The 27485-nt window shown below is 45.2% G+C and overlaps 1 protein-coding gene across 1 annotated transcript in view; it reads right to left on the bottom strand.

The window, feature by feature from the left end:
• Nucleotides 9800-27485, bottom strand: part of ST6GAL2 (ST6 beta-galactoside alpha-2,6-sialyltransferase 2) — a 57242-nt gene continuing 39556 nt past the window's right edge. Inside the window, exons 5-6 of the mRNA XM_018055319.1 lie at nt 24945-25119; nt 9800-14495 (exon numbers count right to left, since the gene is read on the bottom strand). Coding sequence (XP_017910808.1) covers nt 14242-14495; nt 24945-25119 — 429 coding nt within the window. The 3' untranslated portion in view covers nt 9800-14241. The remainder of the gene's footprint in view (nt 14496-24944; nt 25120-27485) is intronic.

Here is a 27485-nt window from a genome sequence, read left to right as displayed (position 1 = left end):
GCGCTGGGCAGATGATGGCAGTGAAGGGTGGGGCGTGGGAACAGTGAGATCAGAGGCGCGGAAGCCATCAGAGCTTAGCCCAGCGTGTGCACCACCTAGAGAAAGGCAGCTCCCCCCTTGTCCCTCCCTAGGAGGCAGGTGGACAGAGGCCAAGCTGGAGGCATAGGCTCAGCACTGGGCTCGCACCTACATTTCATTAATCCTTAAATAGGTCAAATCCCTTTCCCACCGTCCATGGGGTTCATCGATTTTTGTGGTACAGAATTTCGCTGTGTTACAAAAAATCTATTTCCAATTTATAAGAGCAAGAGATGAAACAGCTGTTACTCAGCTTTTCTTTATTGACTGAGGAAGTGGAAAAAAAGAAAACGCTTCAGAAAACAGGAGAAGAGGAGGAAATTGGATGGATTCTTCAAACCATAGATCCCACAGACAAAATCTTTTCTTTATCTCCACTTTCCAAGTATTTAGTGGAGGGTCAGGGGGCGAGGTTTTGTCTGCTTCTATTTCGTCTTTCCCAAGCCCGTTTGACTCGGATGCTAGAGGTGAGCTGAGCGGGTAATTTATGCTTTTGGAAGAACATCAAACAGATGCAAGTAGCTCATTCCATCCATCTCTGAAAGACAGGCAGTTAATTAGGATGGGCCTGCGGCTTTGATGTGAGGCAGAAGAATCATAAGGAGTTCAGAAGTTCTCAATTCAGAGACATTTTCAACAGGAGAGCTAGCTCACAGTTGTGCTGTGATTCCAAACAGCAAAAAGAGCCGGACCATCCAGTCAACCAGATCTGAGAACCGTGGCTTTAAGATGTGGGTAACTGCCTGAGTGCCCCTCCCTAAGGAAATGGCAACTCATGCCAGTATTCTTGCCGGGAGAATCCCATGGACAGAGGAGCCTGGTGGGAGTCAATAGGGTTGCAAAGAGTTCAACATGACTGAAATGACTTAGCCCGCATGCACATAGCTGATTAACAACCTCGTGGTAGTTTCCGGTGAACAGCAAAGGGACTCAGCCACACATGTACAGAGACACAGGGATTTTAATGATGTTGCAACTTTGCCATCAGCTTGTAGGCTGAGGAACCTTGATTCTGTAGGCCCATCTTACAGTTAATCCTAGCCCGAGAGGAAAAACCTTCATTATGATCCCTAGAGTCTGGAATGTTGGAGCCTGAAGGCGTTTGTTTCCAAGAGCCCATAGTCCTGGAGGACGATTTGTCCTTTTTACTCACATACAGGACACCTGGCTGTCTGGGTTTTTCTGGTTTCCTAGTAATTCTATATGAGTTTGAGTGCTGCCTTTTCCATTTCTACAGAAAAAGGCATTGATATTTCAGGAGAGGTGGCATTGAATCTGTAGATTGCTTTGACAAGTGTTATCATCTTGGAATTTTGCTTCTGGAACATGTTTTTTTCAAGGTGTAAATTATTGAATTACTTGAGTTTTCAATTTCATGTTTCCATAAATACAACCTCACACTGATGACTAATCTTTATCTACCAAGCAGCATGTTCAATGACACTGTAGATGTGTCAAGCACATGTAATAAGCTTCATAAGCTTCAAATGTCAGTTACTGCCGACATAAGTTACAGGGGAAAATCAACTCTCAAAACCTTCTGATGGAAGCAGAACATATTATGTCTTTAAAAATAGATGTCTTTTCACAATGGTTCAGAAATTTTCAAATGGAGAGAAGAAATTCAAAAAATTGTTTACGGAGGTGTCAGATGTTCATTAAATGTCATGTAAAATTAGCAGGATGATAAATCTGATTCTGCAGCTCTGGAAAAAGTACAAGGAAATCTGTGTTTGGGAGGAAAGTATACAACCCCGCCCCCCACACACAATTGTATATGTACATGTGTATGTAAATTATATATGTAATTTATATAGTTATTTTTATTGTATAACTAAATTATATGTATATGTATATGTATTTATACCTTGTATATGTAATTTATACCTTATCTCATTTCTGATTTTACAACAGCGAAAGTATTTTAGCTTTCCATCAGCCTACTCTGAAATTTTGCAGCAAATTATAATTTATATTTACAATACTAACTTTAATAAACTTTCTAATTTTTCCATTTAAGTTAATTTCTTATTTACAAAAACTTTTCTAGTGAACATGATGTCAAATGATGTTATCAAAATATTTTAATAGTTGTGATTAAAAGAGGTTGCTAGAAAGATACAGAAAAAAAAAATCTTTGCTAGAAAACTGCCTCGTTTTTGAGGAGCACTTTTGATTGCTTGGGGTACTAGTCAATCCTTGGTTGCAAGAGATAGAAACAGACTTAGGCAAGTTCATCAGAAGAGGAAGGATGTTGAGCTGTTGATGACAACAGTGAGAGGGCTGAGAATCAGCCTTTTTTAAAAAAATTGGAGGATAATTGCTTTACAACGTTGTATCAGTTTCTGCTATACAACAGTGTGAATCAGGTACATGTGTATGTATACACCCCCTCCCTCTTGGACCTCCCTCTCGTCCTCTTCCATCCCAGCCTCTAGGCCATCACGGAGCGCTGAGCTGAGCTCCCTGTGTTTTGCAGCAGCTTCCCACTAGTTATCTGTATGTATGTCAATGCTGCTCTCTTGATTCGTCACGCCCTCACCTTCCCCTGCTGTGTCTACAAGCTCATTCTCTACATCTGCGTCTCCATCTCTTCTCTGTAAATAGGTTCATCAGTACTATTTTTCTAGATTCCACATATTTGCATTAATCAATAATTGAAAATGAAGCAACTGACAAAGGATTAATCTCCCATATTAATCTCAGAGAGCTCAGTATTAGGGATGTAGTCTTGAGAAAAGTAGGAGGGGGGGCTGTGGACGGAGCCCAGCTCGGGGCCACTGGTGGCCTGGCCAAGATGCTGTCAGGGCTCATGTCTCAATGATCTTGTGGACTTTGTGTCACAAACGCAAACCTCAGAGTCCAGGGGGAGAACATGCAGTTGGTCAGTGCATGGGTGTGTGCCCACCCTCCTGGTTGTAGGCTGGGAGAGGAAGCATGCATTGTTGCCAGTTTCCCTACTGCTTCCCATGAAGACTTGTAAGGAGGAATTCCTTCCAACTTGAAAGAATATGTGAATCAGGTGGGCACATCCTCAAAACTGTGAGCTATTTTCTGTACCCACACCTTTGATTACTCAGCACCTGCCCAAACCTTCCTTCTAACCTCACACTTTTGAAGTGACAGCTCCCACCTGAAACAACATGGCCCTTCTCCACAGGATCCAGTCCAAGCCACCATCACTCAATCAACTAGCTCCAGGCATCTCAGGAGACACAGGGATTTCTGCAGCAGTTGTAATGCCGTCGGAATATTCTGCAACTTATAGTCACAGTTTCAACATGAATATCACTAGAATACCTGTTATGCCAGGGCTTCCCAACCTCCAGAATCTAGTTCCTGATAATCTGAGATGTGGCTGATGTAATAATAATAGAAATAAAGTCCACAATAAATGCCATGTGTTTGAATCATCCCGAAACCATCCCTGTCCATGGAAAAACTGTCTTCCGTGAAATGTGCCCCAGGGACCTCTGCCTCATACAATGTGGGGAAGAAGGCAGGGAAGAGAAAGGAGACCATTAAAACATATGAACAGATGCTCCTCCGGGCCGGGAAGGAAGCATGCAGAGGCCACACTCCCATTCCATTTTCCCGGGGATAACTTAGCTTTTCATTTGCAACTCAGCCTCAGTAAACTGGCCCGTGTTCAGGTGTCACACAAGGCGTGGCAGCCTAAGGACCAAGGGTTGTCTGGGCTCCATTCTCCTCTTTCTGCCCCCATAGCGTAACAGCTCCCACTGTCTCCTCCATGGCAGGACCATGGTACCCCAGCAGACTCTGCAACCTCTCTTCTCTGCTCACTTTTTTGACCAAATGACCTGAGAACACAAATGGCCAAGATGCTGGTGACATTCCTGTGTCCCCCACTGGAAGCCTTCCTCTCTTGGTTAGGAAGCCTCCAAACAAGAAAAGCACTGGGACTTCCCTGGCAGGCCAGTTGCGAAGTCTTTGCACTTCCAGTGCAGAGGGGGCATGGGTATGATCCCTGATCGGAGAACTAATTCCACATGCCTCATGGTGTGGTCAAAAATAATGAATAAATAAAATTTTTAAAATGAAAGGTTTAAAAAGAAACAAACAAACACAAAAGCACTGAATTGCAACAATCAGCAATAAAAATATTTCACTGGGTCTGTCTAAAGGCCAAGTTTTATCTTGATTGTCTTACGGGCTCCAATTAGGCTGATGATTAAGTTGACAAACAGTAGGTTTACAGAAGGGTGTGCAGATTCTTCGGCTTCCCTGATGGCTCAGACAGTAAAGAATACACCTGCAATGTGGGAGACCTGGGTTCAGTCCCTGGGTTGGGAAAGTCCCCTGGAGGAAGGCATGGCAACCCACTCCAGTATTCTTTCCTGGAGAATCCCATGGACAGAGGAGCCTTGTGAGCTACAGTCCATGGGGTCACAAAGAGTTAGACACAACTGAGCAGCTAAGCACAGCACACAGCACAGTGCAGATTCTTGCAGGCACGTGGGAGCCTCCGGAGGCCTCGGTGCTCGTACAGCAGGTTGAACAGAGTTTCCTTCATGGGGAAGAAACTAAAATACTTAGAGGCTAAAGGAAGGTCAAGGTCAAACTTCATCAGAGTTTGTACAGATTACTCTCCACCTCGACTCCCCTTCTCAGGGAATGGAAATGCTTCTTTTCTCCTAGAACCAGAGGGCATCATTCATAGCAAAGCTTCATTTCCTGCCTCCAGGAGGAAAATAGGTGATCTGAGCACACTTCTTGCACCTGCTGTCTTTCAGGTGCCTTTAGATCAAAATAATCCTTAAGCCAAAGTGGTCTGTTTGGAATGGCCTATTCTGCTAGGCTCAGACATGAGGCGTGATCATAAGATGGGTACCCTCATTTTCACCTTAGAACTATTTATTTTGGCCAAGGATGAGAAAGCACCACATACTGATGACTGGTTCACCACATACATCAAAACCCTGGACAGCATCCCAAACTTGTGTTAGCACAAGTCTGTGTGCCCACACACAGTGAGGCCAAGCAAATTGAAACACTGGAGTTTGGAGCAGAGGTTTGTTGCAGGGCCTTACAAACAGAAGGGCGGCTCATGCCCTAAAAAGCCCCTAGCTCCCCCAAACAGCCTGAAGGCTTTCAGCAAAACACTTTTAAAAGCAGGTAAGGGAGAGGGTCTCAGGGTGTATGATTAGCTCGCCCACAATCCTCTGATTGGCTGATGGGGAGGCTGCTGGTGGTGTCACAGGGTGAACATCGTCAGTCCTTAGGCTGTAGGAGGCCTGGGCTGTGTGTTCAGGGTCTCATGTAGTTAACACCTTCCACTTAGTGCTCAGGAAACATGCATCAGATACTGCTGTCTATGTATTTCAGAGAAGCTGCAGCAGAGAATGTGGGGGAGGGGTTCTGTCCGCACCCCATCCCCAAGGCCCTGTGAGTCCTGCTCAGTACCTCCAGCCACTGCCCCTCATGTCCCCTGGACCACACTCAGACCTGAGATCACACACCCCTGCTGGGACACAAAGGGATTGAACCTGGGTCTCCTGCATTACAGGCAGATTCTTTACCACTGAGTCACCAGGGTATAAAGGCTCAAAGCGGAAGCTATGTGTTGTTCCTCCCACTCTGCAGGTCTGTCGGCCAGTTCCTCTGCTGGCTTCTCCTGGGTGGTTCCAGGGCTACATGCAGCCGTGGAGTCACCCAGACTGGATGGTTCACCTCATCCCCACGTCTGATAGATGGTGTTAGGCCAATAGGCCCTGATGTTTCTTGTAGGCCAGCATGACTGAGCGACAGACACTTCCTCTTTCACTACTTTCAGCTTGCTTTGCAGCACTTGCTCTGCAGATAACTGCTGTTCCAACAGTGCAAATGTTCAAAGAGAGCAGAAAACTGTAAAGAAGAGGAAATAATAGGAAGTGAGCTATTGACAACACTCCCCCGTTTGCCGATTTATTCTGTTTAGTGAGAGTTTGTGCAGATTCTGACCAGCATCACTGAGAGGTGATTAGCTCCTTCCTGGGGGCAATGCAATGCAGATCTCCTTACAGCAGGCACAGATCCTTTGTAGGCAGGAAAAGGGTCAGAAAGAAGAAAAAAAAATTTCTTTCATATTTACCTGGGCTTCCTTATTTCATGCAAGAGGAGGATTCCTGTTGTACTTTGTTTAGAGAGAGTTGAAAACAAATCATCCCCACAAAGACATAGTTTCATTTTACTTTAAAATTTAAACATCTGAAACGTCTGTGAAAAAGCAACCATCTGCTCTGTTTAACATCCGTGAATGTCCTCTTCTATTAATTATTTAGATATATTAGACTGAGGAGATCAAAATATAAAAATAATAACAAGACCAGCAACGATTCATTTCGTTAGCTATCAGACCCTGTGCTAAATAATTTACACACACTGTCTAAATTAATCATTGCAATAATTCAATGAGTAGGTGCTGTTATGACCTCTTTTTTCACACATGAAGAAACAAACGTCAGAGAAAATAAATGCTGTACTCAAGGTTGCCTAGCTAGTGAGGAGGTAGGCACGGACCTGGTCTTTCTCATCAATAACATGATCCCGTGCTGTTGGTGGTGACATTACAGGGTGCTGGGTGCTGAACTTGCCTGTATAGCACTGAGCATCTGGGGGTTCTGATCCCCACCACATCTGGATCAGTTAAATGAATAAAGCAAAGCAGGAGAGGGGTTCTCTTCTCTGACCAGCCACACTGTCGAAGCTCATCTCTTCCCACTAGACCACAAGATCTCCTGAATATTGTTAAAATTTGTTTTTTGTTGTTATGTTTATAGATCTTTTAAAAATATGTTAAGTATCAGGATAAAGATAAGCTCCTCATTTTCTCACCATGCCCGTGCAGAGATAATCACTAGTTCTAATTATTCGGGCACTTAAAATTGTTTTTAAGTCATGTATGTATTTACGTATGATATAAAGGTCTTCCCCAGTGGCTCAGATAGTAAAGAATCTGCTTGACAATGCAGGAGATGTGGTTTCTATCCCTGGGTCAGGAAGATCCCTTGGAGAAGGAAATGGCAACCCACTCCAGTATTCTTGCCTGCAGAGGCAACTATACTGAGGAGCCTGATGGGCTACAGTCATGGGGTCACAAACAGTCAGACAAGACTTAGTCACTAAACAATAACAACAGCAGCCATCAAGTGCAGCGGTCTAGCAGGCCTAGTAGCTCAGGGGTGGGTGGGGAGGCCAGTAACACTGAAGCAGCACAACAAAGTGAACAAAGGCTGAGGGCCTAGAAGCTTGGATTAGATCTTGCTCCTGCAGCATATCAGTTTTCTATTTTTTTTTAATTGCAGCATAGTTGCTTTACAATGCTGTGTTAGCTCCTGCTGTACAGTAAAGTGAATGAGCTATACATATACATATATCCCTTCCCTCTTCAGCTTCCCTCTCACCCCCAGCTTTCTCATTTTTGTTATTTTGCCTTCTAGTCTCTACAAATTCCCCTTATATCCATTGATTTTTCTGTTCCTTTGACTTTTGTGATCATTTCACGCGTAGTGTCTCATTCTTCAAGGTGGTTTCTCCAGCACAACACCGAGGAGTTAGGATGGGAGCTGTGTATGTGTTGGGGGGAGTTTATGGGATGTTGGCTTTCTCTTTGCATCTGAGACCTGCTCCTTCCACTGGGCTGTGACAAACACAGAGACGGGAAGTAGAAATTGCACTTGACACACGCAGTTCAGGGGTTTAGGAGTTTGGGGGGTATTTGAGCAGCAGAGTAGTGTCGCAGGGAGAAAAGGCTCTAAAAAGCCTGACACAGGACTTCCCTGTTGGTCCAGTGGCTAAGACTCCACGCTCCCAGTGCAGGGGGCCCAGTTTCGATCCCTAGTCAAGGAACTAGATCCCACATGCCAATAACTAAGACTTCGCATTCTGTGAGCATGCCGCAACTAGGAACCAGGGTAACAAAATAAATATATAAATATTGAAAAGAAAAAGAAAGCCTGACCTAAGAGTTCCAAGTAGAGGCTTTGAATCAGATGGGTACTGCAAGCTGGACTCTATCACTTTCTGGCTGTGGGGTTGCAGGCTGGTGAATTAACCTCTGTAATCCCAATATTCTTGAGGCTAATATAACTACCTTAGAAGGTGGTTTGGGAGGACCACCTGCCCGCCATTAACACAATGCTTGCCTAAATGAGCTCTTGTATTTTGTATCTAAAATTGAGACTCTGCAGATCCTTTCTGTAAAGAACCAGATAATACATATTTTAGGATCGGCGGCTATTAGGTCTCTGTAGCAACTATTCGATTCTGTATGGAGTAGCCGTGGCTAAGACGTCAACACGAGTGTGGCTGCAGCCCAATAAAACTTTACTGACAAAGGAGGCTGTGGGCTGTAGTTTGCCAACCCCTGCTCAGATGAAGGGTCAGCGGAGGTTTGCTGCCAGAGGGCTTCCCTCCTGCCAGATTCTGTATACCTGGGGTTTTGTAAGCTTAGCACGGAGCACCCAGGGCTGTCTCCGCTGGCACCTCTAGCCTGAGGCAGGTGGAGTTGGCCTCCTGCTCCCCACTCTTTGGCCTCATCTTTGTCCCAGGCCGCCTCATCTCAGCATCCTTGCAGGGCCCCAGCTCTAGTCTTCCCAAATCAGGCCTGCATTTCAATGACCTGGAAGCTGGCATCTTGCACCTTGTGGGGAAAGAAAACTGATGGCGAGTTACAGTGTGGGTTCCCTGTGACTTAGCACATCACTCAGAGGGAATTCAGGGCCTCCCAGCTGCTCACATCAGTCCTTACAGTCAACCCTGGATACTTCCCCTCCAGGATTCCTTCACACTCTAACCAGAAAATCTCTGGGAATTTCCTTCCAGGGGCCTAACTAGCTGATTTCCCTTCATGAGGAAAGGGCAAAGACACTAAGGATAACGTGACATAGTAGTGGGTAAGGTGACTTCAGTGGCTCCCTCTGCTGCTGCTAAGTCGCTTCAGTCGTGTCCGAATCTGTGCGACCCCAGAGATGGCAGCCCACCAGGCTCCCCCATCCCTGGGATTCTCCAGGCAAGAACACTGGAAGGGGTTGTCATTGCCTTCTCCAAGGCCTCCTTCTAACCATTCATTTATCATGTGTGCAGGCATCCTAAGTTGCTTAGTTGTGTCTAACTCTTTGCAACCTCATGGACTGTAGCCCACCAGGCTCCTCTGTCCATGGGATTCTCCAGGCAAGAATACTGGAGTGGGTTGCCATGCCCTCCTCCAGGGGATCTTCCCGACCCAGGGATCGAACCTGTGTCTCCTGTTTCCTGTATCGGCAGACAGGTTCTTTACCACTGAGTCACCTGGGAAGCCCTTATTTGTAGTCTCTAAGACTAAAAGCTCTGTCATGCTGGTGACAATAAATTAATCAATGTGCTGGCCTATAAGCAACATTAGGACCCCTCTGCCTAATTTTGCCTTTTGTGCTGGAGGGCTTCCCTCCTGCCAGATTCTGTGCACTTGTGGTTTCCTGAGTATGGCACGGAATGCCTAGGGCTGTCCCTCCTCTGAATTTCATGCCCAATCTCCTGGTCTGGCAGGTAACCCGCAGGTAACTACCTGTTTCAGGCCGGGTGTGTCCAGGTTCAGAGTGGGAAGGCCTGCTGTTCTTACTCCTTTCACAATCTTCCAGTTAGATCTCGGCTCTGTGTCATTTTTTTTTCTTGAGACGCCTCATGATTTTGCTCTTCATTCATTACTTTGTGCAACTTCTACAAATTAAAACAGAGACGAATCTAGACAAATGAAAACATGTTTTATTTACAGGGAAAAAAGTCTGTACATTGTGTACACATAAAAATATACAAAACCAAACTAGAAAATATCAAAGTGTTAAACTGTGTACAAACACGTTTAAAAGGTGACTCCTGGAAAACCTCAAGCCTTAATTCATGTTGAAGAGTACACATTTCATTTTAAAAAGTATCATACAAAAAAATTCCCAAAGCTGTTAAAAAAGTTGACTGGTTTCCAAGGATTTTTTTTCCAAGAAAAATTTCACAAGGATTTTTATCTGGAGTATAACATGATGTGTGGTGTCATAAATGTTAGGTTTTAACAGTTCTGATGCAGTTAATTTGTGTGAAACCTAAGCTGGGAGACTATTTTCCATAGATCCAAATGAGCATTTCTTCCCCTAATCTTGCAAAACCATGAATTCTAGATCAACTTCTCATCAAAGGTCAGAGTTCAATTAGGTTTCTGATGAGGACACAACCTTTAGGTTGTAGTTCTACCCTCAGAGCACCTTGTAAATATTTCTGCCATACTTTTTAATGTAGCCAGAAGGTGAGAGATATTAGTGCATGGGAAAACTGGATTTTTTTGTTTCACAGAAAGACATATAACATTTGTTTACTTCTCTTAAAAAACTGGTGCTTGCATAATTAAAAAAATTTATTGTCAAGGTTTTAGAAATAAAGTTTGATGAAAAAAAATGTTTAAAAGCAACCATGTATGTAGATATGTATATATACAATTATATAACTATATCTACATGCACATTTGTTATAACTAGAGTCAGGACTGTATCAGTATCTTTCATTCCTTAAATTCCATTAGCCTGAGCTCACAGAGAAATTTTCTGTATTTCTTCTTACTAAAAGGCTTCAGTTACTTAATAAAGCAAAAATCAGAACTTATAATTTATTCCCTCAACCGATTGATATCTTTCATTTACCAGTTGTATAAATAATGCCTGAGCGACAGACACACAGACACATGCAGAATAATTTCATGATGGAAATATCCGGAGGATAACACCCAAGTGTGAACTCAGGCACACTTTCCCTAAGCACTGAATGTCTACATACAACTGCCCTCATTGGCTGTGGAACCTCTGGGTAAGAGTCGTAAACGATCAGAAAGTGAGAAGTCGACACAGGCAATCTGGTTGAATATATTCAGACACTACGTGGCTTGCACACTCAGCCACGGGTTTCTCGGTCATCACCCTACCTCCTGGCTCTGCCTCTCGCCATAGTTAAGCAGCAGTGGGACCGGGTCACTTTGGCCACCAGCCTCAACCATGCCTGGTGCCTTGATCTCGAAGGGAAAGGCTGGAGAGGGTGCTTTCATCATGACATCATCTGTGCACACGAAATCCTCCATCACCTACCATCCCTCACGTGATCCTGACCCCACTCTACACCGCCAGACTGGACCTAATTAATTCTGTGGCTGTGAGTATTCCCGCCCTTAAGGGACAGCCTACAACATCAGGAATTAATCTGTTCCACCAGAAGGAACTGGCTCATGGTCATGTAACAGAGTGACCCTGGGTGGCTTTAAACACTTACTTTCATTTCCCAGCTTTGAGAAGGCTGACCATTATTTCAGCATGGCTTTGTCTAGATGCTACAGCTACTGTGATGATGATACTGGGGAACCCAGGGTTGATTAAAGGAGGGTGTGGGACATGTGGGGAGGGAGGGGCTGGGGTTCCCTGTGGCCTGCATACTGTGGACAATGACAGACCCTGGGACCAAAGCTGAACCAAAACCCCTCACCAGCCCTGATGGAGGAGGGTACTTATGTAATCCCTTCCTATCCACCTGTGGGCCCTTCGCCCTTAAGGTGATGCATAGGGCCAGCACTGGCATCCCTGGGGATAGCGAGGATGCTCTACCTATCAGACCCTCCCTTCATTCCTATGGAAGGGCTGGAGAGCCTCAAGGGGAGGACCTGGGACCTGGATGCGAGTGAGTTGTCATGTCTGGTCAACATTTCATTGTGACAACAGCAACAACAAAAGATGGAATGAAGTTACCTCAATAAGTGACGTAGTCTTCAGTCCTGAGAGAGAAGAAAGGACCATCTAACGGCCTCAGTTTACAGAGCATCTCTTTACAGCAAGGGTGGAAGTTCTGGAAGGGGTGAAGACTGAAAGAAATGCAGCGGGCACCATTTCCTTTAATTCCTTCATGGAAAGGCCAGCTGCTTATTGCCATGTGTGTATTTAGAGGGCTTAATCACTGTCTGCAGACATGAAGAGTCAACACATCAACTATAACTGCCTAATAGTTTCAAGGAGCTAAACAACTTAAACTCTTAAGCAGAAGAATGCCCAGCCTGCAATGTATGAATACTTGTACCACGTTGTCTCAGTGTTTTTAACAGACCCTGGTTCCCAAGAGTCTCTAAGGCCATAATAAATCCAAAACTTTAAATTTTCTTTATCCTCTTCAGTCTTTCTTATAACCTCTGTGAGCTAAAGGTACATTTTAAAAGTGCATGGGTTACAACAAAATGTATTTGGAGGCCTTTGAAGTGTTTTCTGGGGCTTCTGAACTTTATCTATGCTGACCCGCCAGCAAATTTCCTTTTGCCCAGTATCTCATGCCAGCAGAAGGGGCTGTTCTGGACACAAGGAGGCCCAGAGGGAAACCCAGAAGGAAGGTGAGTAAAGAAACTTCAGTGTCACGGCCATCTGAGGTCAGAGCCTGCACAGTGTGGGAAGGGCCCAGGGTCACCCTGCACCAGCCACTTCCCAGCGTCAGGACTCACTGGACACTGCACAGGGCTGTGTCCCTTCAGGAAACGAGGGAGAAAAGTGGCCTGCTCATATCTGCTTGGATATTAGTTGGCAGGCTGGACAGAATTATCCACCCCTTATCATAAAGCTGGAAGTGAGGCTTTCACAGTAGGCTTATAGTGGATATTGTCACAATCAAAGCTTTTCAATGACCCCAAATTCACTGTGACAATAAGCCACAGGAGATGTCTGGGACTTGGCCCGATTTCTGCTGAGTAGACTGACCAGAGAGGCCAGTTTCTGTCAACCATTCTTGCTCAGGAAAAAAAAAAAAATCCTGGAACAAAAAAACCTTCTGTACTAAACTTTCCTGATGTTGACACACTTGTGGAGAACACACTTAATGAAGCTGTGCCTGTTCTGGCCAAGAAGTTGTAACTGGACCACTGAGATAGGTGTTGGGTATGGACTGAAACTGTACGTTGAACTAAGGTATTCCATGTTTCTGGTTTACTACACGTATGGAGAAAAAACTTTATGCTTTTGTGACAAAAATTGAGATTACAACAAAATGAGCTGCTACAGCTAACATACTTGGCTGACTCTCCCCTCTCACTGTCTTTCCCTCTGAATCATATACTTTTTTTGTTGTTGTTAAAGAACAGTGCTTTCACGCAAATGTATTTAATTATATGGCTTTGTTATGTTACTGACGTACAACAGATCTGTGAAGATGATGGTGGGATTCCTAACCATCTGACTGTAGGAAGAATTAGCGGAAGTCAGTGTAACACCGTCAGGATCCCAACAGATGATATGAACCTGTGAGGAAAACACATGGAAGAGACGGGTGTGCAGCCCTAGAAGCACAGGGGGACGGCTCTCGGCTGGAAGGACCCCCCCCACCACCACCTTGGGGAGTCCTAAGTGTCAGTGCCTGTAGACACGCAGGCTGTGTGGAGGGCTGGCGGGTGCTGAGGCCAGAAGAGCTGGGGCCTGGGGCCGTGCTGCCCACGGCCACCTGCTGCCCCATTCCCTGCGCACCTGCCGCGATGTTCCTGCATGCCCGGAGATTCTAGTCAAGCAAGGAAACGCTGCAGGAGAACAAAGTGCTTCCCTTGGGTGCTGCCCGGAGCTGGCTTCTTCCTGGACTATCCAGGAAGGGGGCTTCAGGCTTTTAGAAACGTGTCCTGATACACAAACCGCAAAGCCTTCGGTGGCAGCTGGGAGCAGAGGTGGAGAAAACACCTCACAGGATATCCTGTGGGGTCTGCTGTTCCTATAAACAGGTCTGAGTGATAATCCAGACGTTCGTCATCAGCTCTGGGCTCTTTCACGACAAATGACACACAAATGACACCGCAGATGTGTCAGGCACTGTCCCGAAGCGAGGCTGCTTCCAGGTACAAACCACGTCATCCACCAGGTGTGTCAGCTGGAAGGAAAGACCAACATTCTGCAGCTTAGTTATCCATTTCTTACACATTTTTTTTCCCCTAGCTATCCTTGAAAATTTTTCTTTTGTATCTTTCTGGAGTCTGTTTCTTAGAATTCCATTTCTATGTTCTGAACAGTCGGACACACTCAATGGCTTAGAAAGGGAAGGATCCCTGTGGTCAGCACAAAGTCACAGCTGCAGACATGAGGTCACGCCGCCTCCAGGGTGCCTTCCAGCATCTCCGGGAGGCAGAGCCCGGCCGGCCCCTCAGGCACCTGGCGGGCAGCGCACGGCCTGCAACCCGGGCAGCACGACCTTGCCTTTGCGGTGCAGGTCACCATGGGTGCCCACGTTGAGCCGCTGCACCAGCAGCTTCTCGTAGAGCAGCGGGTGGTAGGCGCCCAGTGTGCAGGCGGCGTCATGGTAGGGCTCGTGGTAGTGACACAGGTCTGTCTGCCGCACTGATGGGACGTATTCATACACGTGCACCTCGCCACACAGGTTCATCATCAGCAGGATGCCTGATGGGGAGGGGGAAGCAGAGCCGTGAGCAACTCAGGGAGGGGGAGGCATCAGTCCTCAAGGGTGGCGGATTCCACCGTCGTTTCTTCCTTGTCTACGTGTCTCTCTGTCCTAACCATGTATCTGGTTAGAGTCTCTTTCCCACCAGACAGCAGAGGATTTGAGGGTGAGGGCTGGGTCACTTATCCATCTTCTTGTCATTAATGGCATGCACAGTATTGGTGGAGAGGTAAGGATCCATGTTTGTTGAATGACTATATGACCTATTTCTTTTTTAAAAAATTTTTTTTATTTTTTTAAAATTTAATTTAATTTAATTTAATTTTTTAATTTTAAAATCTTTTTAAATCTTTAATTCTTAAAATCTTTTAATTCTTAAAAAATTCTCTTTTTTTAATTTTAAATTTATTTTTTAAATGAAGGATAATTTGCTTTACAGAATTGTGTTGGTTTCTGCTCAACATCAACATGAGTCAGCCATAAATATATATATGCCCCCTCTCTCTTGAACTTCTCTCCCACCTTCCTTCCCATCCCACCTCTCTAGGTTGTCACAGAGTCTTGGTTTGAGTTCCCTGAGTCCTATATGACCTACTTTCTTAAGGAGAAGTAATGAGGGGGGCATTTTTAGATGGGGTGGAGGGTCACAATTGGGGCAGGAGATACCTGCTTTGTGCCCCCTGCCTTGTCAGCTTCACCCTGTGACTCTAGCTTCCAGTGAGTGGCATGTGTGAGGTTTGGGGACCGGGGCCATGCTAAGACACGATGCTATTACACATTCACCCATCCAGCTGACCCTGGGGACCTGGGAATGAGAGAAGAAAAGACCAAGCAATCAGACTTAAGCAGAGGACAGTTGGGGCCAGATCTGCATCCCCGAGTCCAAATATACTATCTCATTCCACACCCAGGTCCACCTGATTTACAACAGGAGGACTGTGATGTAACAAAGAAATGTGTGTAATGTGAAAGAAAATTATTATAAAACTGTTAAAAGGAAAGAGATGGAGACACAGAGTTCAAGATTCATATTAGAAGTGTCTTTCTCACTGGAACTATCCATTTTAAAGTTTCTTTGATTTTTTTTATTTTTAATATTTCAAATAGCTACAAAACTGCATCATCATAAGAGGACGTCTCATCTGGATCTATGCTAAAGGGCGTTATTTTCCGAGCTCTGTTATTTTCCCCATCACCTCTGTTAACACTCTTTACACTTGATCTTAGCTGAAAGGGCGAGAAGCGATGTAGTAACACTTTTTAAACTTAAAATTATGTATGTGTGTGTGCTAAGTCGCTCAGTCGTGTCTGATTCTGCGACCCTATGGACTGTAGCCTGCAAAGCTCCTTGGTCCATGGGATTCTCTAGGCAAGAATACTGCAGTAGGTTGCCATTTCCTTCTCTCTTTTAGGAAAGGATAATCCTCGTTATGAAAAAGACACGAAATCACACAATGAGTTCCTGTTATAGACAAGGCTGGTCTGCAGAGGACAAGCATATTTCTAAGTAATCAACTGTGTTTGCAGCATGAAAATGCTCATAACTGGGGAAAGTCCAGCACAAGGGCCTGGGAGAGCAGTGGGAAGGGCTTGGGGATGCAGAGAAAGATTCCTGGGGAGGTGAGGGCTGAATCTGTAGGCATCACCTGGGTGGAGGGGTAGGGGAGGCAGGATGACAGAGAGGACCCGGTGTCCTGTTCAGAAGACATCAGGACAGGCCTCAACGGCCATGAAGCTGCTTGTGGCTGCGAGTAAACGGTGCTCCTTACAAGAGACACGGAGATTCTTCAGGTTGGCTTCTAGGAAGTCAAGCTGTTCCCAAGAGCTATGTGGAAACATCAAGTCCCAGCTCAGTCCCCCTCCTTCCTCCCAGCTCTGCTGGCTCCCTCCTCCCCGCCCCCTTCCACGGGCCCCTCAGTGTGACCCAGATCCGGGTAGGGCCAGAGAGAACCAAGGACCAGTGCTTTCATATATAAATATATTTCAAAACAACTCTTAGAGCTTCAGAACTACAGAAATTTGCTACGTATTTCATGGCCATTCCAACTGAAGGCCGACAGAGGTTTAGAAGTAGGGTCCTTATCTTGAGTTATCTGCATTCTTCCTCCTGGTTTTTGCATCTCGTTTTGTGTTCTTGTATGAACTTGCTTCCCTGGTGGCTCAGGTGGTAAACAATCCTCCTCCAATGCAGGAGACCCAGGTTCAGTCCCTGGGTCTGGAAGACCCCCTGGAGAAGGGAATAGCAACCCACCGCAGTATTCTTGCCTGGAGAATTCCATGGATAGAGGAGCCTGGCTGTAGTCCATGGGGTCACAAAAAAGTCGGCCATGATGGAGTGACTAACACGCACACATATGAACTTGTGAGTTCCTGTAACCACAAGCCTTGGTCCAGAGCATTCTAAAATTTAAGTTAGGGCCGATTCTGCCCCAGGTATTTAAATGACAGGCAGTTGTAGCACTGATATCAAATCGTCAGGGTTACACCTTCAAAGGGAGGAAAAAATCAGTTTGCAACTTGTAGGGTACATGTGAAGGGTGGACAAGATTTAGAAAACCAAGTGGAGAATATTTTTAATTATTTTAAAAATTTTCAGACATCATGGTCATTTCATTTAGCATAGCATAGCATATACTCTGCTTTTTAATTTACCAAGCCGATACTACACATAAATTTGAGTTTAAATTTAAACTCTATCATATAATAAATACTGAACATCATTATGAAATGTGGTTAAATCTGCACATCACTTTTCACAGGAGTTTAGAGTACTTAGCCACACATTAAATCCTGAAATGAAACTTCTGCATGTGTTGCAAAGAGGAAGTGGGTGGACCATGATGTCTGGAGTGTGTACCAGCCCTGGCACAGCTGGGGGCTCGAGTTGGGAGATGGGGTGTGAGGAGGAAAGACTGCAGGAGGTGGGGTTGGGACCACACTGGGAGGGACCAGGCTGTTAGGCACTGTTGGAAGCCTCTTCAGTTAAACTTACTCTGTATTCAACTAGGCACAGGCTGAGGACTGGGATTTATAAAAAGTTTCTTTAAGAAAAAAAAAGTAGGGTTTACCCTGGTGGTCCAGTGGTTAAGAATCTGCCTGTCAATGTAGGTGGCACAGGTTCGATTCCTGGTCCAAAAGATCCCACATACCATGGGGCAACTAAGCCTGTGCTCCACAACTATTGAGCCTGTTCTCTAAAGCCTATGAGCCGCAACAAGAGAAGCCCCTGCGGTGAGAAGCCTGAGGGCCACAACTAGAGACTAGCCCCTGCTCCTTGCAACTGGAAAAAGCCTGAGTGCAGCAATGAAGACCCCACACAGCCAAAAAATAAATACGTAAATCTTAAAAAAGTAAACTAAACTAAAGAACAAATGTTTACATTTAAAAACAGGTGGCAGGCCCGTGACCTACCATCCTGAGGATGACTGAAGAGAGTGTCTTCACTATGGTCTGAGACAGACGCCTGCACTGCCAGCAGCATCTCTTCTGACCTGCGGTGATGCTGCTCTATCACCATGGTGACATCAACGCCAACAACACGTGGTCCACAGACATTTTCTCTGCCCTAAGCTGACCAGGCACCGGGTCTGAGTTCCCCAGCCTGCCTCCGGGTTTGATGACTTGCCAGCGGGACCTACAGGACCCAGCAGAGAGTCAGTGATTTATTACAAACCTGGCTCACACTGTCCAGACTCCAGAAGGATGCAGGTGCTGGGGAGAGGCCCCACTGCTGCAAGAGCATCTGGGCACAGTGACCCACCCTGTCAGAAGGGAGGGTCTCCCCAAACCCAGGCTCCCAGAAGCCAGCCAAGGGTCAACCCTGCAGGCAGGGGTCCCTGGTGGTCAGCAGGCAGGCCAGCGAGGCTGCAGCCTGTCTACACAGATACCCTGTATGTCTAAACTCACAGCATCACATTGTTCCTTATCATTCCCCCAAGTCAGACCCATATGGGGAATTCACATCTGGCTACACTAAAAAAATTTTTTTTCATTTCCTTTCTTAGGACTGCTCAGGATTACCCCCAGAGCAAAAATGAATACAAATCATCTCATGCTATTTTATTCAGTAAAGAATTTTTAGAAAAATCACTTAAGGAACTTTTATGTTACATAATTTCATTTATGGACTATCCAAAAGGAACTGCTTTCAGCACTAATAAAATTTTACTGCTTTCAGTGTGGAGCCAGACTTTTTGATAAGTGGATCAATATTTAGACACTTTTTAACGTATTTTTCCAAACCAATCAAATGGGCATGCAGGCAGTTCCTAAAAATCTTTGAACATAATTCATGTTAAGTTTTTTGGCCAGGTTTTACAAATGAGTAGGGATTCATTTGAAGAAAAAAAAAGTGCAAATTTTTCTGGGCAATTATGACTCAAGAGCCATTCATTTGTCAAATTATATGTTTTAAAATATTGTATAATTCAATATAATTATCTAACCAATTAAAAAGCATTTCCACTGGTCTTAATAAAATGTCATAGCCTATGACTCAGCTTAACAAGCAGTATGTACACTTATTTATTTTTCCAAAACCTGGATAAAAGCAAACTTCCACCTGCATGTTTGCATGTTATGTTCAGATGACCACAAATTCTGAATAAACAAAGTTCTCCTATAAAAACTCTACTTTTGGGGCTTCTTTGGTGTCCAGTGGTTGACAATCTGCCTTCCAATGCAGGGGATGCTGGTTCAGCGCCTGCGTGGGGAACTAAGAGTCCACATAAGCAACTAAACCCACTCCACATCCACAACTAGAGAGCCCACACCCTGCAACAAAGACCCAGCCCAGTGCAACGAAAAAAAAAGAAACCCAAACCTCTACTTTGCAGATACATAAGATGTGTTTGATGTGTTAGAGTCTAACAGAACTTAATCATTTAGACTTTAATTGTGATCACACCAAGTTATCTTACTTTGCACCTGGCAAAATATTTAAAATGATACCCCAAATTGTTAACAATAATAGAATTTTCTCCTTGATGAATGTATCTTTTTAACATGGGGCAAAATAAGCTATGGACATAAATAGAACCTAATGCAAGTGATGGCAAAAATATAGGCTCTCATCAATTTCAGGTTAACACTTGAACATAATTCACATGTCAGGTAAATGAGAACTTTCTGAGAATATCCAATAAACCCTGCAAAACATGTTTCTGAATGAGGGGTGAGGGTGAAAAGTTAAGGGTACTGAATGTGCTGGTCTAATGGAAATGTAGTAGCTATTCTGTGGTTTCTCCATAAATTCATCATAAGATGGAAAATTATGAAAACTGTACTTAAGATTACTGAAGGAGAAAAAAATGACATTTTAAGCAACATTTCCAGAAGATATCTGTAATTAAAATGTGGTTTCTATGGGGATGAGATGAATTGGGAAATTGGAGTATATATATTATTGATACTATTTATAAAATAGATAACTAATGAGAACCTATTATGTAACACAGGGAACTGTGGTGAATGGGAAGGAAATGGGAAGGAAATACAAAAAAGAGGGGATATGTTGTATGGTAGAAACTAACAGGCTGTAAGGCAATTATACTCCAATAAAAATTAATTAAAAAAAATCAAAGACAATATTCACAATAGCAGCTCAACGAAATGAGTTATTTAAATTGTAAAAAAAAGTGGTTTGGAAATTTGCATTTCATGTAATAAAATAATAATTTAACAAGCATCTACTATATTAAGTAAAATCAGGTAATGCATGAATAATACTTGAAAATCAATTTTTTAGCCCATTTATATTGTATTATTTGATGGTAACATACATTCAGGATTCACTGTTTACAGGGAAATGTAAAAAGTTGTTCCTTGTCAACATAATAAGGATTGGTTTTACACAGTCATGTATAGAGATGTTAAGCAGCTTATTATTTTGAGTTAACATGTTATTATTTTGTGTTACCATCTGAGTTTGGATGATATATTGGAAAATTAGAGTCCTGAATGCAAAATAAAGTGGAAAAGAAACAAAGTTATGACTTGTTTTTAAGCATATTATTCTTGCCTGTATATTCAATAGCCTGAAATTACAGCATTTGCATCTGTGAAGTCTAGAAATAGTACTTATGCTATAAACAATTGAGGCTGCCTTTTCCAAAGGTGTGAGGGGGTGTTGGTGGTTTGTACAATGAAAGCATTGTCGACCGTAGGCTAAAGCAAGTCCCCTGTCAGTGCTGGTCAGGCTGGTGCACCAGGCTAGTCTGCCTGACATGCTCAGCCTGGAGCCCCCTGGGGTGAAGCTGGAGGGCCTCCTGCATCAGACAGCAGAACCATCCAGCCAGGCTTCAGGACTCCGGATGAACTCACACACCTCCCACATATCAGTGTGTATGAAGGCAATGTGGAAATCATGGAATTCCTAGAAATGACTCTCCATCCTCAGCCGGGCCTCAGTGCTGCCAGAACCACCTCCCAGTACCAGGTAATGAGAGAAGGCCTCCAGCATCCAGACAGGGATGAAAAAGAGAGATGTTCTTGCCATGTGAACAAGTGGCTCCCAGTGGACTGAGGGGAAGGGTCCTGACACTGAGGAACAAATGCTCCAAAGAAATGGGTCCTGTGGAGCATCCAAATTACCTGGATGTATGCTACTTCTTTCTATAAAAAAAGATTTTTTTTTAATGTGGACCATTTTTAAAGTCCTTACTGAACTTGTTACAATATTGCTTCTGTTTTATTTATTTATTTATTTATTTTTGCCACCTGGCATGTGGGATTTTAGCTACTGACCAGGGATTGAAAGCATACCCCCTACACTGGAAGGCAAAGTCTTCATCACTGGACCACCAGGGAAGTCCTATGTTACTTCCTTTTAATTAAAAAAATATAAAGCACAAAAAACTCAGGTTGGTGCTCTGTGATGACAGAGAACAGTGGGATAGAGAGCAGGTGGGAGGAAGAACCAAGAGGGAGGGGATACATGTATGTTGCTGTTTTGTCCCTCAGTCGTGTCTGACTCTTTGTTACCCCATGGATTGTAGCCCACCAGGCTCCTCTGTCCATGGGATTTCCCATGGACAAACATACTGAAGTGGGTTGCCATTTCCTTCTCCAGGGGATCTTCCTGACCCAGGGACTGAACCCAGGTCTCCTGCATTGACAGGCAGATTCTTTACTACTGAGCCACCAGGAAAGCCCAGATACACAGATGCTGCTGCTGCTAAGTCACTTCAGTTGTGTCCAACTCTGTGCGACCCCATAGACAGCAGCCCACCAGGCTCCCCCGTCCCTGGGATTCTCCAGGCAAGAATACTGGAGTGGGTTGCCATTTCCTTCTCCAATGCATGAAAGTGAAAAGTGAAAGGGAAGTCACTCTGTTGTGTCCGACCCTTAGCGTGGACTGCAGCCTACCAGGCTCTCCATCCATGGGATTTTCTAGGCAAGAGTACTGGAGTGGGGTGCCACTGCCTTCTCTGAGATACACATATACATATAGCTAAAACAAAATTCTACTCTTAAAAAAAAAATACATGTGCCATGCATGAGGGGTAAGCATCTCTTTGCTGCTGCTCTGGACAAGGGGATGGTACACAGAGTATATCTCTGACGCACATAAGGATGTCCTTCTATGACCCGGAAGTACAAATACGGCCTCTGGTCAGAAGTCAGGGAAAAAGCAGTAAGTTGGCACTTCCTACAGTGATCAACATACCACACCCTCTCCTCAGCACTCATATACACCTGGGAATTTATCTTAAGGAAATAGTTTAAAGGGAAGAAAAGTCTGCATGTTCACGTATAGAATAAATTATAGTATGTATTAGAATTGACACGTGGATGTAGTAACAATTCATCAGTGCGATGGATACCATCAAACGTCTTCCGTCAGAGAGGTCCCTACCCACAGAGCACAGCGTCCAGTAGGAACTGGTTGCTCCTCCCAAAGTTCCTTTTCTTCCTGCTGTCCTTCGTAACTTTCCCTGTGGTGATGATGGTTGCCATCCACACTGCCCAGGGCCATAGCCACTGGGAGCACGAGACTTTAAGAGCCTGAAATGGGGCTCAAGCACTGAGGGAGACATTTTCCTCCTGTTTAATCCTAATTAACTTACACTTGAGCAGCCACCGGTGCCTAAGAGCTGCCAGCCTGGACAGAAGGGAGCTAGAAAATGACCACAGGTATGAACTGGCCCCATAAAAAGGTGTTGCTATGACTCTCCTTTCTCCCAGGAGCATGAGGACATTCATAGGAGCAAGTGACTCGCCTGCGACTGGAAAGCCAGCAACATCAGAGGACTGTCATTCAGCTCAGCCCCTACTCCTGAAGTGACCCTCAATTGCAGTCCCTTTGTCCTGGAAAAGAAGCCACACAGGCAAGCAGTGTCCCTGAAAACTCTAAATGCTCAGCACATAGCTGTGAAAGGAAGCTGGCCACAAGTGGCAGGATTTCTTTCAACAGCAAAAACACACGGGAAATGTTGTTTCCCTGCTATGACTATGTCAGAGGAAACTTTCAAACTTCGCTTCGGTGGTTAAGTGCATCTGAGAGCCCCTACTGTGCTCCCAAGCTCTTGCTGTGATCAGATTTCCGCCACAGGAATTCCCAGGGAGACTTGATCGGATGGCCATGTTCTGTTATGCTGTCTCAGCATCATTCCATCCTGTTCCACGTTCTTCCCTAGGTCAGCAGGATTCCGTGACACCACACGAAAGACAAATCATAGTCCACCCTGGTTTTTCTGACCGATTCTAATCCCAGATGTCTGCGCCTAAGACTGACACTTTGTAGTTTGTTCCACTCATACTGGAGCTCCAGAATCCTTATGTGGTAGCTTGGATTACTGTATCTAACGTGCCACTTGTGGTTATAATATAATTACACATCTGTACCCTTTGCTCTGGGAATTTTGCAGTGTCTTCTAGCAGAATACCCAGAGTAATCTTTCACTCACAGAAAAAATAGAACACAACGTGGACTTCCCTGGTGGCAGAGTGGCTAAGAATCCACCTGCCAATGCAGGAGACACAGGTTCGATCCCTGGTCCAGGAAGATCCCACATGTCGCAGGGCAACTAAGCCCGTGTGCCACAACAAGAGAAGCCACTGGAATGAGCAGCTTGCGCACCACAACTAGAAAGTATCCCCTCTCTCCACAACTAGAGAAAACCTGCACACAGCAATGAAGACCCAGCTCAGCTAAAAATAAATAAATACATGTTAAAAAAAACCACCTTAGAATCTGACAAAGTGCCTTGGAAACAGAGTGCATCAAAGGCATGAGATAAAGTGGGTGAGGGAGCTCTGCTTAAGGAAAATAACATGCAGTCATGAATTTTGTCTTGAATTCTGCATAAAATATTTCATATTATTATAATACCTCAAAACTGCTCTAAACCCACAAGCCTCACTTTGCATGCTTCTTGGGCATGTATTGCTGACCAACCCACGTCACTTCCATAAATGTTCCTTTAGTCATGGTTACCACCTGTGTAGCCCAAGTCAGCGTGCAGGTTGTAAATTCATCAATATTAGAGTAGAGACTGCTATCAGTGTTTTATGGACAAAATTCCTATCCTGTGTTTCCACTGCAGCTTTCATACGCCAAGGGGAGCTAAGGTCTTCTTTAATATCACCCTATTCAGGTACCACCAAGACAATAACAGGGCAAGAGGCTCAAACATGGGAAAAGAAATGGGTTAAGACCACATTTGAGGATAAAAACCTGACTGCAAACAATACACTAGGCCAAGTGTGATGCCTTTGTTACATGAAATCTATTATCTGGTGGAGAGAGTGGAGCTCAGCCCGAGAATCCTGCTACTCAAAGCCCAGACCCACTGGTGACCTTGCAACCCTCAGGGGGTGGTCCAGTGGCCATGAAATCCCGTCCTCGACCTGGCCCCACATCAACAATGTGCATGCGAGTGGTGGTGGTCCTGGACGGCCCTGGGGTCTCCACCTCTTGAGTCTGGGGGCCTCTAATGGCTGTGACCCACAGAGAGTCCTCAGGCTTCTGCCCTGAGAAAGCCCGCTTCCACTTCCTATCACTGGAACACCTGCCAGGAGCCCTGAGCTTCCATCAAGAGTCCAGTTACCATGAGGCCACCACCTGCAGGCACATGGTCATCAGTCCAGCTGAGCTATACCCCCCAGGCGTTCCAGCAGATGGGCCCAACAGGGGAGCAAGGTCACCCCATGGGGCAGCTGAATGGCCACAAGTGACTCCATGAGTCTGGAACAAAGGGGTCACCCAGCTGGGCCCTTCCTGACCCACTCCACCATGAGAGAAAATGAAGCAGTTCGTTTCAGATCTTGGAATGCTGGGGTAGTTTCTTACTCACCCATAGAAACTGAAACAGAGTCTTTGCACTCTTTTTAGTGAATCTATCTCCCCTCTAAAGACACCCTCTAGATGTTCTTATATAGCACGAACGTACATTCACTTAGCATGAACCTTCACCTGCGGCTAGTCACCCAGCCTGACAGTCACATACCGATAAAGCCAGAGGATGGTGGGTTGGGCTGGATCTTCTCTTTCGTGTTCTCCTGGATGATGTCCCAAAGCTGCCAGATAAACTTGGGGTGAAGAATGTAAAATGGCTGGTTCGGATTTCTCTGACGATGCTGGACATACGGTGTGAACAGGTTGTAATCTGGCTTCTTGTACCACTAAGAGAAAAAAACACAGTCAAGGCAGAGGTCCACACTGTGGAAAGGAAACCGGGAAGTGCTGGGGTTGTGGGTATTTAGAGGCTGAGGATCAGGTTGGGAGGGGGGGTTAGGATGCCCCTTCTGTAGGCACTTCTACACTGGATGAGGGGTGAGTGAGTATAGGGGCTGGGGTCCAGCCTGGGGGACTGGTGCTTATTCTTTAGCAAAATGAGAGAGAAGGGCTAGAGCAGGGTCAGTGGACTTTTCTAAAAGGGGCCAGGTAGTAAAAGAGGTTTGGGGCCATGGGGTCTCTGCTGCAACTCCTGGGCTCCACTGTTTACTTACATGGAAAGCAGCCACAGATGGTACAATATGTGGCTGTGTTTAAATAAAACTTTATTTACAAAAACAGAGGCAAACAAACAAACAAAAAAGAAGTAAAGAAAAACAAAAATAAAAAGAAGGAAAAAAACGAAAACAAAAAACAGGGTCAGCTGGCCCATGGCCATGGTTTCAATCACTGTATTTCAGAAATATGCTTTCCCAATCTAATCTCTGGTGCAAAAACATGTCAGCTGTTGCCCGAGGTTGGGGCCAGGTCTGGGAGGTGAATGAGTGACACATAGGACTCTCTGCAATGATGGGGAGATTCTGTTCCTTCGTTGTGGTGCTGAATACAGGACTGTATACATTCACTACTGCCCAGCAACACATACATGTACAAAGATTACACATAAATGATTGCATGAAACCTCTTCATGGAGGGGTTTGGTGGAGGGGCTTATGTAACTCAGTGAAGCTATGAGCCATGCTGTGCAGGGCCACTCAAGACTGATGGGTCATAGTAAAGACTTCTGACAAAACGTGGTCCACTAGAGAAGGGAATGGCAATCCGTCCCAGTACTCTTGCCTCAGGAACTCCAGGTAGGGCATGAAAAGTCGAAAAGATAAGACATCAGAAGATGAGCTCACCCATGCACTCCATTGGGTGGCAATGAGTTACACACAACTTAGCAACTGAACAACAACAATTATATGAAAACATACACACTAAGGTTGATTTTTAAAAAGTCTTCAGAAGCATCTCAGGTGCCACCAAGAAGTGGGGTTTGGAGAAGGTGTGTGGGGAGGGGCTCATCCGGCTGACCGTCCCTTCAAATAGACGCCTCGGGCAAAGTACTGGTGTTTCTGCTCAATGGTGTCTGACACTTCGCGACCCCATGGACCATAGCCCACGAGGTTCCTCTGTCCATGGGATTCTCCAGGCAAGAATACTGGAGTGGGTAGCCATCCCCTCCTCCAGCAGATCATCCCAACCCAGGGATCAAACTTGGGTCTCCTGCATTGCATGCAGATTTTTTTACCTTCTGAGCCACCAAGGAAGCCCAGGCTTGTATTACGATCCTACTTAACAGTCCCTGGTTGAATGTGGTCTGTGGCTTTAAACATTTTGGGAAGAATAATTTGAACTGTGGCTCCCAGACCCCAGGGGCAGTGAGAGAGAAGCTCAGGGTCTTCGCCACCTCCTCCAGACCCTCATGGAGCAGAAGCAGAGCCTGGCCTCCCAAGAGCAGCACAGTCACTGCCCGTGTCCATTGATCAGACAGCTCATGCCCTGAGCTGGGAAGCTTCCAAATCAGGAGGAAACAAGGCCCACAGCCAGAGACTCTCATGGGTCCAAAACTGCAAGAAAGCTGTCAGAACTTAAAACCACAGAACCTCAGACTGGAAGGAAGCTGACAAGTGCAAACATCCACTCGATGCTGGTTCTCGGTAGATGGTGTGTGTGAGAATTTATCAGAGAGCTATCTCAAAATCACAGGTGGAGGCTGGATACAGCCGGATTCCTGGGAATAGGGCTTTGGAGATGTGTGGGATAAGACTTCAGGAGATGCTGATGTACACTCCTGGGTGAGAATAGTTATAGCCATGCCAGGTGTGTGTCCAGCCTCTGTCTCAGAATGCACGGTGACAGAATGCTTCTTCCAGAGGGAACAGTCCACCATGGGCGGCTCTTTTGGAAAGTTACCCCCCAATAGGGCTGAAATCTGTTCCCATCTTCATCGGAGGAAGCTGGCATCCTCTGGGGTCACGGAGAACAAGTCCATAGCCAGTGGCACAGCTTACAGCATTGCTCATGGGGATAAAGTGCAGCCCATCTTCCTAGCCCCCTTTCAGAACAAGCAGACTGGCTTTTCACGCCAGGCTTCCCCAAAGTACAGAGGTTGTGAATGTAATTCTCTTATATATGTGTTTTTTTTTTCAAATAAAGAGCTGACTCACTGGAAAAGACCCAACTCATTGGAAAAGACCCTGATGCTGGGAAAGACTGAGGGCAGGAGGAGAAGGGGGTGGCAGAGAATGAGATGGTTGGATGGCACCAC

This window comes from Capra hircus, chromosome 11 (assembly GCF_001704415.2).
Source record: "Capra hircus breed San Clemente chromosome 11, ASM170441v1, whole genome shotgun sequence".
Taxonomy (NCBI): domain Eukaryota; kingdom Metazoa; phylum Chordata; class Mammalia; order Artiodactyla; family Bovidae; genus Capra; species Capra hircus.
This window is presented reverse-complemented; position numbering and strand designations above follow the sequence as displayed.